The 14,586-nt window shown below is 38.0% G+C and overlaps 1 protein-coding gene across 2 annotated transcripts in view; it reads left to right on the forward strand.

Annotated features, from left to right (window-relative positions):
- PROSER1 (proline and serine rich 1) overlaps positions 1–13,376 on the forward strand; it is a 28,657-nt gene extending 15,281 nt beyond the window's left edge. For both annotated transcript variants that reach the window (XM_069467306.1, XM_069467308.1), the window contains 5 exons: positions 556–651; positions 5,674–5,718; positions 7,427–9,212; positions 9,710–9,860; positions 11,735–13,376. In XM_069467306.1, coding sequence (XP_069323407.1) covers positions 556–651; positions 5,674–5,718; positions 7,427–9,212; positions 9,710–9,860; positions 11,735–11,857 — 2,201 coding nt within the window. In that variant the 3' untranslated portion in view covers positions 11,858–13,376. The remainder of the gene's footprint in view (positions 1–555; positions 652–5,673; positions 5,719–7,426; positions 9,213–9,709; positions 9,861–11,734) is intronic.
- Positions 13,377–14,586: the final 1,210 nt, after the last annotated feature.

Consider the following 14,586-nt stretch of genomic DNA (forward strand, 5'->3'; position numbering starts at 1 on the left):
GAAAGTAAGTGCTAGTCTATGTTCTTAGGAAATCTGTAGCACTTATAAAATTCCATAGTACATTTAATTATGCCCATAGACAGCTACTAGAATCCTGGTCTGTAACACAGTATCAGGCAAGGTCTATTTAGGCTATTTTCCTTATGATAAATTAATTACAGATTATTTTTAATCATTCTTTATGGCTTTTCACTTTGGTAAATTATCTTGAATCTTTCTATGATAGTTGCTGTTCAGAAGCATTATTAATGCATTTAACTGAAAAAGGTCAAGTATATGTGTTTGACAGAAAAGACAAATAATTTAAGTGTGGCAGGTTCTGTCTGCCATTCGGTGAGCTAATGCCTGGAATGAGCACGCAATGGGAAAGAGGAATCTCTAGTTGTCTCATTTGGTCTGTTTTCATTTAGCCCTGATCCAAACCTCCATGTAAGATGCAACTGTATTATATAATAGTTTTAAAAATAAATGGAATAGCTGCATTAATACAGTTTAAACTACTGGTCGCAGAGTGATATTAAATTATATCTTTTTTCTATTATATTTTTATTTTAGGTGCTTATAATAATGCAGGTCTGGTACCATTGGCCAATGTCATAGCTCCAGGCGTGCCCCCTCCACCTCCATATACTCCTAATCCCACAGCACCAGGTAAAGTCATGTCAATACAGGGTGTTAAAAGTAAGTAATTTATTCATACATAATAATTTGTACTTGGAGGGGACAGTTGTTTTGTGTGATGTATCCTAACAGAGGGAGCACAAGCCCAAGAGCCTGATGGATCTGGGCAGGAATCCTTAGCAACACTGGGCAGTTTTCATAATATCAACTTCCGTTTCCACGTTTGCAATACGGGATAACAAATAGTATTGATCAGGAACATGTTCAACTAATATTAGATGATCCTACCATGTGCTATATGCTGGGGATACAAAGATGAGCAGAGAGTCCTGTTTGTAAAGAGTTTACAGTCTAGTGAAAAATACAGATAAGGAAAGAGAAGGCAATTTCAATATATTCTACTTCATTGGTTCTGAATTGCACATTATTTTTTTTTAATTTTATTTTTTTCTTTTTCTTTTAAATCCCGAACCACAGAAGAAGAATTGCACATTTTTTATAGTTTAATTTCTTTGAAATTGGAATGTGGTTTACAGCAAACGGCATCCTAGATTCTGAGAGAAAAGATGATCAGTGCTATGACAGAGTACAGGTGCTATGGAAACTCACAGGAGGGGCATCCAAACCCCTAAAATAAATGTCCCACTAAAATAAATGTGAGCTGCTTGCTAAAGATAGTTGACTTAGTAAATGCAGCTACCATTTAATTGAATTAAAGTGAAGAAGAAATAGGTAAAAACAGACTGGTAATGAAATATTAGGAATGGCAAAATAACAAGGATGTGATTTCTCTGTCACCTGGAACTACCTGGGGCACTTTTTCAAACCATCCTCAGTTCCCCATTTGTATAGAGATTCTGCTCCAGTGGATTAGAGGTGGGGCCCTGGTATCTTTGTTTTTTTAAGGATCTCCAGGTGATTCTTCAAGCAAACTTGGGAAATAGTAAAATCTGCACATAACCCAAAAGGAATCAGAGCATCAGTTTTTTTCAAGGCTCTTTGTTAACTGCCAGATTAAAGAGAGCTGAGGGCCTTTCTGCCTCCTTTACTGAGAATTTTTGGACACTAGGGCAGATGCCTGTCTGACTCAGCAAAGGAGCTGTTGAGAGAGACGCTGAAATTGATGGATGAATATGTATCGGGTTAACAGTGGGGTAGCAAAGGATACTCTGCCCAAGGAAGTTTATCACATGCAGGTTAGAAAGGTAAGACCTTTGAAGGGGTGGATTTGGCACCCTGTGCCTGGCAGAGTGGGGAAGGAGCTGGGATCCAGCTCGCTGCAGCCTAAGTTCCACTGCCAGTTGGCATGGTTGTCTCCCCATTCACTTTGTAGTGATATAAAGGCTGCACTCAAGTGGCCTTGAGTCCCATAGTGGCCCTTGAGTGAACACAGTAAGGTTGCAGAAAAAAGAACTATTTCTCTCCAGTGATAAACTTTGACAAGCTATGGAGAAGTATAATTGACTTAATGAATGCCATTATTTGGGCAAATTAGTCCTACCATGGGGAGGAAGAGCTTATAAGAAAGCGGTGAGAAGGGCTAAAACTCACCAGCACTTGCCAACCTTTTGCTTTAGGTCTTTCGGCTACATGGGGCAAGAAGAATAAGTAGTTTTCCATATATCGCCAAACTATTGTATTCTCCCAATTAATCTTTACCAGATTAGACCTACCCATGAGAATATATGAGCATACAGTTTCTTCATACCCTTTCAATGTGGAAGATTATCAGTTTTTTAACTTTGCCAATTTGATAGACTGATTTTAGCTTACGTTTTTTGTTTTTTTACAAAATTTTAATTTTTATTTAGATTAGTTATTGTTTATTTGATTCTTCTGAGTTTTGTGTCTTACTTAGGAAACCCTTCTCCACCCTAACAGTATGAAAATATCGTATAAAATCAATTACTTTTATAGTGGTTCTTTTTAAATGTTTAGCTTTTAATCCATTTGCCCTTCATATTTTTGTATATGCATAGAGTAGTAATAGAACTTAATTTTTTTCTGCCCTTGATAACATATAATAAATTCTGTAATAAAATTACCTCTAAATTCTGTGGAGACAAATTTAAGGCTTAGAACCTATACATACAAAACTATAATATCTTCTTGAAAGGGGTAAAATAAGCCATGGTGAAGAAAACACTACCAACTAGACATGATATAAAGACATACACATGAATGAATGGTAAGACGATACACTAAAAATGTCAATTCTCCCCAAATTACTATATAACTCTTACATATATATAAATTCAACTGTTATTTTTAATTACATAAAATGACCTTAAGTCTCATATAAAAGAACAAATTTATAAATAGGTAAGAAAAATATAAAAATATATGAAGGGGAGTTTGCCTTATCGAGTATTAGAATATACTGTAAATCTGCTAATGAAATCAATATGATATAATCATAAAATAACTACCCTGGCACTGAATAAAGAACCCAGAGTTACACCTGTGTGTATATGAAAACTTTTTTTTTGAAGTCTGCGGAGTTTTCTAGGTATAAAATAATATTAAGTGAGTTATATTCTAACTATATATTTCTTTTTTCCCTAGGTTTTATTGAGTAATAATATTGCCCACCTCCTTTTTCTTTTTCTCGTACAAAAAATATTTTGTTGTACCTTTATTTTCAACTTTTTCTCCCCAGGGTTTTGTTTATTTGGTAGACTAGTTTGGTTTGTAAATTATATGTAGCTGAATTTCTATTTTTATACCCATTGAAGACACTTTTAATTGGAATTTCTGGTAATCATAAATATTACACATTTGTTCTTAGTCCTTCCATTTTATTTTTATATTCATTACTCTTTTATTTCAGTTTTTGGCTTCCTTACCTTTGCTAAATTGGATCAAATTGCTGTTTTGTTTTTTTAACAACTCTTCTCTCCTTGCCCCCTCCCGAACTTAAAAATGTTATCTTTAATGTTAGTAGGGATTACCTTCATATTCTTAATGGTTGTCAGTATACAAAAACTAAAAAAAAAAAACCAACTATTCTATATATCATTTTACTTTGATGCACTCTTTTTATCAATTTCTGTGTTTTGTTGGAATACTATACATTTTTGCTTCTTTTTTTTTTTTTGAGACAGAGTCTCACTCTGTTGCCCAGACTAGAGTGAGTGCCGTGGCGTCAGCCTAGCTCACAGCAACCTCAAACTCCTGGGCTCAAGCGATCCTCCTGTCTCAGCCTCCCGAGTAGCTGGGACTACAGGCATGCGCCACCATGCCCGGCTAATTTTTTCTATATATATTTTTAGCTGTCCATATAATTTCTTTCTATTTTTAGTAGAGGTGGGGTCTCGCTCTTGCTCAGGCTGGTCTCGAACTCCTGAGCTCAAACGATCCGCCCACCTCGGCCTCCCAGAGTGCTAGGATTACAGGCGTGAGCCACCGCGCCCGGCCCATTTTTGCTTCTGATATTTAATTTTTCTTTAAAATTGCCTCTAATCATGACTTGGTACTGTTTCTTCTGTTCTTTGATACTGTATCCTGTTATGTTTGTTCTAATTTTCATTTGGTAGAAAATATCTTTAAGAATTTTCTTCATAAAAGGCACATGTGTAGAGTTGTATATGAGAAATCCAATTCCAGTTAATTTTATTTTCTTTATTGGAAACTTGGTTTCTTTCTGTAAGCTTACAAAGAAAATATTTTTTATCTTTGGATTTCAGGAATTTTACCAAGATGTCTAGGTGTGTATCTTGTCATTAATCTTTTCTAGCACTATGTCAGGCCTTTGAATGTGAAAACTCAAGTCTTTGAAGCTTAGGAAAATTTTGTTTTTATTCTTTTAACCATTGCATTTTCATGTGGTTTTTTTTTTTTTTCTTCTTCTTCTTTTTCGTCTCCTTTTTCTGGTACTCTAACATTGTATTTATTAGATTTTCTATGTTCTTTACCTGTTCACTTATGACTTTTTTTTTTTTTTTTGGTGTTTTGGCATTCTAAGCAGGATTTTTTTTAGTTATTTTCAACTAAGGAGTTTAGTTTTTAGTAATGTTATTTCTAATCTTTGCCATTCCTTGCATTTATTAATTTGGAATCAGATTTTTATATTTAAAAGTCTTTACCTTCTCTGCTTATTTCCTCGAAGTATTATGTGTATGCGTGTTTGTTCTTAATTTGTATTACAGGTTTTAAAAGTTCTTTTTCTTTTGTTACGGCTTCAATCTCCATTGTTCTGGTGGTTATTTGTTGTTACCTTGGTTAAGCTAGTAAATCCCTTAAACAAACTGTGATTTTTCTTTGCTCACTTATGCCAGGGCTTGTGGGTTCCCTTTGCACCTTATGCCTGTCACAGTATTGGTTTCTTTGGCAGTTATTGCCAAGCCAAGAGAGAGTAATTTTTTCGCCTTTGTATCCTTGGCAGACGAGCTGGTTGGACAAGTCCTTTCCCACGCGGGTGGGGAGGCATGTGCTTTAGGTTGTCAGTCTTGCAGACATCAAGTCGCCTCAGCTAGGCTAGTTCTCTGACAGCTGCTGGCATAGGGCCTTTCCCAGAGCCTAATACGGCAAGTGGGCAAGGTGGTTTCTTTCTGTTGGCTTGAAAAGTCTGCTTGGCTGTTGGTGGATTCTGCGCTCATTCACCCAGCAGCCACCTCCTACTTCCCAGTCTTCCCATGTCTGGGCGGTGGTGCCCAGAGGGTGCTGTCTGTTAGCACAGCCAGTGACAGTGGGTGGTCCTTTCTGTACTCCAGCTGCCTGCTACACTTTCTCCTGGATGGCAGGCAGTTGACATCTTTCCAGAAAGTGTTCATAAATACAGTGTATCTATAAAATAACAACGTGTATTTAAAATGTGACAAGCTAAGGTTGGGGGGTAGGATAGATCATTTGCTCATAATCCTCTCAGTCCTCATATAGTTACTATTATCTTCATTTCCTTTCTTTTTTCATGTGCATGCATTGTGTTTCCTACCACAGTGTACATATATATTTATATGCTAGGTTATTCTTTTTTTACCCCAATCTCCGTATATTGTGGTGTTGAATAATTTGATTAAAGCTTAAAGTGAACTTTTGATTATTTTTATGTAGAGAATGAAGACCTGTCCAATCAGTCAAAACCTGCACAGAGTCAAAGTAAGTACCAAATTTGATCCAGGGATAGCTGTTGTCTGCTCTTTTATTCACTGAGAACAATATGAGTTGAGAATATTTAGAATTTTTTGTGTTTTAGGAAAAGTGCCTGGTTAAGGAATGTAATTAATACTTGTTAAAGGTGGCTTAATATTGGTACATTTTATACACACAACATAAAATGCGCATATTAACTGGATTTAAAATTAATCTTAGGACTTTGTATCCTATTCGCAAAACTTGCAATGTACTGTAAGTGCTGTGTGACATTGTATCCACATTCATTTTACATTCTGTGATATTGGAAGCCTCATTTATTTTTTGATATAAGTATATGGGGTGATAAAAACTCATTCTGACAAATGCTATATCAGATTCTGCTTTTAGATTTAATTATTTCGGTAAGTATTATTAAGCATAACTTAGAGTAGAAAAGAATAATGAGCATCAAAGCAGAAAATGAAATTGAAAAATGAAGATGAACTGAGGCCTATGCGCTGCCTCCAGATGGCAGCAGCTCCATAACACTTATTTTTCCCCTAGGTGAGGTACTTCATTGACCATGTCAGCTTCTTGTGTCAAAAGTCTTAATTATGTATAGATTTAAAATATCTTAGTCCGTGAAAATGTCTTTCAGTTGATTATCACTGAAAAAGGAACAGAATTTGATGTGAGTACAGGATCAGATGATACTTGTCATTATGACATTAGCTACTTAAGTCATGCTTTCCATTTTGCACCAAGAACATTATCCCAGGCAGACATAGTCATTGAATTTACTCAGGGAGGAACGCAAATCATCCCCCAAAATGCTAAATATTAATTATTTGTGGAGTTTATCAGAATAAAAATATTGTAGCAAACTTTAGAAATATTGTTGAGAATAGTCCTTGAATGGATTTGGGAACTATAGTTTGAGGTCATCGTGATTCATCCAGCACGGCAAACACTTAACTACACAGGTGCTGTGCTAGGTGCTGAGACTCTAAAGATGAATTAGACACAGCTTCTGCCCCTACAGGAGCTCCCAGGACAAGCCAGGTAAAGGTTGGGGATTAATGTAATATAGTGGTCAATATGAGCAAATGTATGTGGGGAAAAACTACGCAAATTAATAATCTAGAGTATTAAATTCAGTTCAGAGTGGCAACAAACATTACTAGAGAAATGGGCATGACTTCTGGGAGGCCTTGTATGGCCCTGAAAGGGAAACCATGTCCTGAAAACTCTCAAGAGAGGGATTGACTTGTGATTATTACTCTAGACAAGCTGTTTAAAAGAGAGATAAAGTCAGTGCACCGACACTAATCACAAATAAAATAAATTCTTTGAATTTTAAAAAAGTAGAAAAATATAAAAGGAAGGTTTGTGAGCTTCTCGAGGCTTCCCGACTGTGAATGGGAGGGCTGTTCCTAATCTGAGCAGAGTCTAGAAGACAACTGGTTCTGACTAAGGCTCCAGAATGAAGATCAGGCTAACGGAATCCAGCGATTTAGATATTACAAGAGCCTATTCTACCTGTCACTGATTTTCTTTTTCTTTTCTTTTTTTTCTTTTTTTAACAAAGATTTTCAGATGCCTCAAAGCCTATGTCACTGATTTTCTTTGATATTTGTTAAATAGTATAAAAATGGGTTATGCATTTCTTTTGAGTTAAAATTTGACATTTCAGCAGGTTGATAACATTCTTGCCTTTTTTCCCCTCCCACAGCATTTTCCACCCCAGCAAGTCAACTCTTTTCTCCTCATGGTTCTAACCCTTCAACACCTGCTGCAACTCCTGTCCCTATTGCATCCCCGGTCAAGGCAGTAAATCACCCATCAGCATCAGCAGCTGCCACCATTTCTGGAATTAACCTGCCACATACTGTCCTTCCTGTGTTCCCAGGGCAGGTCTCCTCAGCCGTTCACACACCTCAGCCATCAACACCAAACCCAACGGTTATCAGAACCCCTTCGTTGCCTGCTGCACCTGCTGCTTCCATCCACAGTACAGCATCCCCTCTTGTCCCTTCTATTTTTTCTGGCCTAGTACCACTGCCAGGTCCTCCTGCTCCTCCTACCCCAGGCCCTCAGGCCACATCTGCACCTCGGGCCACTCTTACTTCTAGTGAATCATTTGCTTCTACTTCTGCTCCTTTCACAAGCCTCCCCTTTTCCGCCAACTCTACTGCTGCTTCTACCAGCAACCAAAATGCTGCTTCATTGTCATCAGGTTTTGCGGGTCTTTCTTTGCCCTTGCCACCAACGTCCCAGGGCGTAGCCAATCCGACTCCTTCTATAATTGCCAGTGGTTCTGCTCCCAGTGTTGCTGGTCCACTTGGTGTAAACAGTCCTCTCTTGTCTGCATTAAAAGGCTTTCTGACATCAAACGACACCAATTTAATCAACTCCTCTGCTCTATCCTCTGCTGTTACTAGTGGGCTGGCTTCATTATCTTCTCTAACTAATCAAAACTCTGATTCTGCTGTTTCGGCCCCTAACAAGTGCTATGCGCCATCGGCCATTCCCACCCCACAGAGGTCTTCCACCCCAGGCTTGGCCGTGTTCCCAGGCCTTCCCTCTCCTGTGACTAACTCAACTTCCACCCCTCCTACCTTGCCTGTGCAGTCTCCTTTAGCCACCGCTACGTCATCGTCAACGTCAGTGCCAGTGAGCTGTGGCTCCTCGGCTGCCCTTTTGCATGGCTCCCACCCAGGTACCTCAGACCTGCATATTTCAGCTACCCCTGCTGTAACGACTCTTCCTGTTATGATCAAAACTGAGCCCACGAGTCCTACTCCCTCGGCCTTCAAAGGCCCAGCTCATTCCGTGAATCCCTCTCACGGCAGTTTAGGTTTGTCGGGGACGTTGGGTTGTGCATATACTTCAACATCGGTGCCCATCAGTTTATCTACTTGCCTTAACCCTGCGTTGTCAGGTCTCTCCAGTTTGAGTACTCCCTTAAATGGTTCAAATCCCCTTTCCTCCATTTCCCTCCCACCACACGCTTCCTCCACTCCTATTGCTCCAGTATTCACTGCTCTTCCTCCTTTTACTTCTTTGACCAATAATTTTCCTTTAACTGGCAACCCATCTCTTAATCCGCCAGTATCTCTTCCAGGGTCACTGATAGCCACTTCATCAACCACCGCCACCTCCACATCTGTGTCTCATCCCAGCTCCACGGCAGCTGTTCTCTCAGGGCTCTCTGCCTCAGCACCAGTCTCGGCAGCACCCTTCCCCCTCAACTTGTCTACTGCCGTCCCCTCGCTTTTCTCAGTTACCCAGGGACCTCTGCCGTCTTCAAATCCCTCCTACCCTGGCTTTTCTGTCTCCAATACCCCAAGCGTCACCCCTGCTCTCCCCTCGTTCCCGGGGCTGCAGGCGCCCACTACAGTCGCAGCTGTCACACCACTTCCTGTGGCTGCCACAGCCCCATCCCCGGCTCCTGTCCTGCCAGGATTCGCCTCCGCATTCAGTTCCAATTTCAACTCTGCTCTCGTTGCACAAGCTGGGTAAGTGAATAGTTTAGAAATAGGATAAAATCATTCTTCACCTAACTTGTAGTTCATAGTCTTATGTTAGTAAGACTAGGCAAAAGTCCAAGCAAAAGTCAAAATCTTAATTATTTGGTGATGCTAAATGATGCTTTTCTGTGCTGAAACTTTAGTGCTCAGAAAATGTTTTATGGCTCTTGAACCATGTTAAGATAAATAAATAAAATATACCTATGGACATAATTTTTGGATTTGTATTTTGTAGTTTTAATTGCTTATAAAATAGCAGAAAGTATTATATAACATACAAAGTTATTGAATTCGGCATAATATACTTTATAATAAAAAGTTTTACATCAGCAAATGGCTGACTTTTATGGTTCCTTCCAACAGACAAATAAATCCTAATTTTTTTTTTTGTTTTCAACGTCTTAAGATAATACTTGACGAATATAGAAGCAATAGCTTTTGTGTCTTATCTGCAGTTTGACCTGTTTTTCTGTCAATTGTTTTAGGTTATCATCTGGGCTTCAAGCTGCAGGCAGTTCTGTTTTTCCAGGTCTTTTGTCCCTCCCAGCTATCCCCGGGTTTTCCCAGAACCCTTCACAGTCATCCTTGCAAGAGTTACAGCATAACGCAGCTACACAGTCAGCACTGTTACAGCAGGTAAGTAGGCAGTGTCTGGCAGAAATAAAATGGTAACATATATAACTCACTTCTGTAGTGTTAACATTGCTATATCCATTGTCATATCCCTACATTGGCAAAAAATAGCTGTTAGCAGAATGTGTGCAAGTTGATGATTAGTTCTCCTAAAATTTGCAAATTATGTTTGTCTTCTTGCAGAAGAGTAACAAAGGTGATAAGATGTAGTCATCTGTGTGAATTGTTTTTCCTGCTTATAGATTTTAAAAATTAGTTTGGAGATTTTAATAGAATTTAAGAATCTTTATTCGTGACAGTTAAATTTTGTTAGGTTGGTGCAAAGGTAATTGCGGCTTTAGCATTGTTGAAATTTGCCGTTTGATATTGGAATACATTCCTAAATAAATGTTATGTTATACCATCATTTTAATGTGCATTTCTCGCTTTATGTTTTTTTGCTGATGACTTATTTCTTGCTGTTTATTTTATATTTATTTTAGACTATGGAAATGATTTTAGACAAAAAGCAAATTCGAGTGATTTTCTTATTCAAGTTCAAAATGGGTCATAAAGCAGCGGAGACAACTCACAACAGCAACAATGCATTTGACCTGGGAACCGCTAAGGAACGTACAGTGCAGTGGTGGTCCAAGAGGTTTTGCAAAGGAGACGAGAGCCTTGAAGAGGAGGAGTGCAGTGGTCGGCCATTGGAAGTTGACACCAACCAACTGAGAGCAGTCATCGAATCTGATCCTCTTACAACCACACGAGAAGTTGCTGAAGAACTCAACGTTGACCATTCTACAGTTGTTCAGCATTTGAAGCAAATTGGAAAGGTGAAAAAGCTCGATAAGTGGGTGCCTCATGAGCTGACCGAAAATCAAAAAATCATTTTTGAAGTGTCGCCTTCTCTTATTATACACAACAACACTGAACCATTTCTTGATCAGATTGTGATGTGCAATGAAAAGAGGATTTCATATAACAACCGGTGATGACCAGCTCAGTGGTTGAACTGAGAAGAAGCTCCAAAGCATGTCCCAAAGCCAAACTTGCACCCAAAAAAGGTCATGGTCACTGTTTGGTGGTCTGCTGCTGGTCTGATCCACTATAGCTTTCTGAATCCCAGCAAAACCATTACATCTGAGAAGTACGCTCAGCAAATCAATGAAATGCACTGAAAACTGCAATGCTTGCAGCCGGCATTGGTCAACAGAAAGAGCCCAATTCTTCTCCATGACAATGCCCAACCACACAGCACACAACCAATGCTTCAAAAGTTGAATGAATTGAGCTATGAAGTTTTGCCTCATCTGCCATCTGCACCTGACCTCTTGCCAACCAATTTCCTCAAGCATCTTGACAACGTTTTGCAGGGAAAATGCTTCCACAACCAACAGGATGCAGAAAATGCCTTCCAAGAGTTCCTCGAATCCTGAAGCATGAATTTTTACACTACAGGAATAAACAAAATTATTTCTCATTGGCAGAAATGTGTTGATTGTAATGGTTCCTATTTTGATTAATAAAGATGTGTCTGAGCCTATTTACAATGGTTTAAAATTCAGTCCGAAACCACAATTACTTTTGCACCAACCTTTAATAACTTGTTTTCTATAAGCTATTCAAAATAGTAGACCATTAAAGCCAATTATCTCCAGAAAACCTACTTTTCGAAAGAATGTTAAATATTTTAATGACATTTCTATGCGTCTCCTTCACCTGAAGAAGTTTGAATGTTTCTTAAAATTTTTAGGAGACTGAGCAGACTTTATCCCCAAAGTTTTTTCTTTCTTTCCTGTTCTGGATATTTAGAGTGTGGCATAGGGCACAGGCAAATGCAGACTTGACTGAACTTGGCACTCTGCTAAACTACATGTTCTTCTCTCTATCAGGTCCACTCAGCGTCAGCCCTGGAAAGCTATCCAGCTCAGCCTGACGGGTTTCCTACTTATCCTTCAGCACCAGGAACACCATTTTCTTTGCAACCAGGCCTGTCCCAAAGCGGGTGGCAGTGAATATATTTTAACCTTTATTCTCCTTAAGAGCAACATCAGAATTGCTGAGGACTCCAGTGAACAATGTGACAAATGTGAAGTTGGCCAAAAGTCAGAAAATGAGAGTAAGGATAATCCTGGGGACATTGTGACAAGAGTTTGAAAATCATGGTTGCATTTTTTAAATGGCACTCCCCCATGTAAATATGCTGACAATAAATTGTATGGAGAATAGTATTTAAAAAGCATTTGGGGACATTTCATCTCCTGTCCTACAGAATTTTGAATCGTGTATGTGATCTATGTAGAAAGAATATTAAAGAGGAAATTGAACTCTTTATAGCCGGATATAGCCTTAAATCTGCTTGTATAGCATCCATTGACAGAAGTAATAATTGTGCCTCAGACTTAGGGGTTGCATGTGGCCCTGGGGGAGTTACTACCCTTGTTACGCATGAGTGGTTCCTACTAGCAGTACTCCATATGTATCTACAAAAGGGAGCTTGAGACCCACAGTTGTTTTTAATTTCTGATATTAACAATCATGCATACTGCTGAATTTAACTCAGTATATTTCAGGTAAGTGAAAATGGTGCTTAAGATAGTCTTTAGAATGACTTTCAGGTGTTTTCGACTAAAAATAAATATCCAGAACTACTTTCTTACAGAAATACAAGTAAGGCTTATGATAATTTGCCTTCAAAACATTTTTCCTAATCTCAGCGGTATCCAAATGAGTGAGGAACACTTGACTGACTCTCGGGCCACCTCTATTACTCATTCTACTGTGGAAGCTCTTGGTGAATGTTTACAATCATGGGATGTAGTATTTCTTTCTATTTGTACTTAAAGTCAAATGCTTATCTGAAATAATTATGTGACAATAAATAGAGAAGACTCGCTCTGTTAGTAAACATGCAGTGTGTACTCTATTTAAGGATCTGTGGTAGTATAATATGATCAAATGTCATTAATATATGAATAATATAACTGCCACCCTTGAGGGTTAGGGCAGTAGGGACAATGGATTCCAATCCTGTGATTAAAAGGGTAAACTATAGAATCTACTGTAGTACATTTCAGCATCTAGAAGTTTTACTTTTATAAAGATGGTGTCTGGAAGATGTTGCTAATGTATTTTCCTTCAAAATAGGGAACAAACTTTTTAAGTATGTTATTAATAAATATTCCTGTATGGTTAGTTTTTAACAGTTTTTTAAAATAAACTTTATGGATATGACAACTATTTTATAAGTGTTTTACTATATTCTTGGATAGGCATTTTAATTTTTTGTATGTGCTAAGGTTAATATATTCAACATTTCTGTCCAAATTTAGTTGAAACTCAATTTATGCTACTGACTGCTCATTCATTTAAATACTATCTTATGCAAAAGTCATAATCAACACTTGAACAGACTGATTTATGTCTTTAATGATCTTTGAATACAGAATGTAACCTATAATTAATCTGATACCAGTTGCTGGAAATTTTCATTTGTTCTTTTTAAGTCTATACTCATAAAACTTTCTAAAATTATATTGTATCTTTTACATATGTTGACCATCCATTCAGAAAATAGTTATTGAATGAGTAATCTTTATACAGTGTGATGCTACTACAAGATATGAGATATATTTCTGCTTCTGTGAGCCCCTTGAGCAGAGGAACTTTGTCCTATTCACCTTTAACGTATCCCTGACATCTTGCACATATTGAGAACTGAAAATTTCATCTAAAAGTGAAGAGAACATTTTTGGAACCTGGGCATTAATTCCTGAGGACTAGTTTTATATATCTGTTTCACAGCCCTGTGAGATAAGTACTAGTAACCTAATTTACTAGACAAAGAAGCCAAGATGTGTCGGTCACACACAGTAACTAAGTGGTAAATCTGAACCAAGCACTTACAGGAATACACATTAGTGGCAGGGAGGGGAGGAATAACTTACTACCTGCCGGTGTCCAGGAAGATTCTCAGTGACATTGAAGTCTTAAAGGATAAGTAAGAGTTAGCATCATTTATAAAGGCACAAAGTGTGATAGATTGGCATAGCAATATAATCATTTAACGGGAAGGACCATAGTACATAGTTTGAATAAAGCCAAACAGCAAGAGAGGGGCCTGATCTTGAAAGACCTTTAAGCCATGCCAGGGAATTGGGAATTTGTTCTGTGGTTAACAGTTTGGAAATGTATTATATCAGAATGTGCTTTACAAAAATCACTTAGGCTGTAGCATGGAGATGGGGTTAGAGGAAGTAAACTGGATAGTTACTGCAGAAACCCAAAAATGAAGATTGTGAGGATTGTGCTCCTCTGTGTTCCTTTTATGTGAAGGCCTGTAGTTTTGCAAAAGCTGTTAATGCATTTAATTGGCTAACCTTAATTTTAAGCCTCACCATTTGATTTGCCCAATGAGTTTAGTCTGTGTATTTATAAAATACAGTTGGTATTAGAATTTTAGAAAAGATTTCATTCCAAATTTAATGAGACTTTGTTGTTTCTAAAGGTGACACAACTTATTGGTAAATGGGTCCAATATAGTCAGTTACAAGATTAAACATTGAAGAATATTAGCAAGTAAAATAGGAAGGATAATCAAAAGTAAAGTGTCCCCAAGGTCCTTGTATTCAGATGAGGCCTTATGATGCTAAAGATAATGCATAAAGTGTATGTGTGTTTGTGTACACACTTTGTGTGTTGATGTATTTATATACAGGTTGAGCATCCCTAATCCAAAAGGCCA

This window comes from Eulemur rufifrons, chromosome 4 (assembly GCF_041146395.1).
Source record: "Eulemur rufifrons isolate Redbay chromosome 4, OSU_ERuf_1, whole genome shotgun sequence".
Classification (NCBI taxonomy): domain Eukaryota; kingdom Metazoa; phylum Chordata; class Mammalia; order Primates; family Lemuridae; genus Eulemur; species Eulemur rufifrons.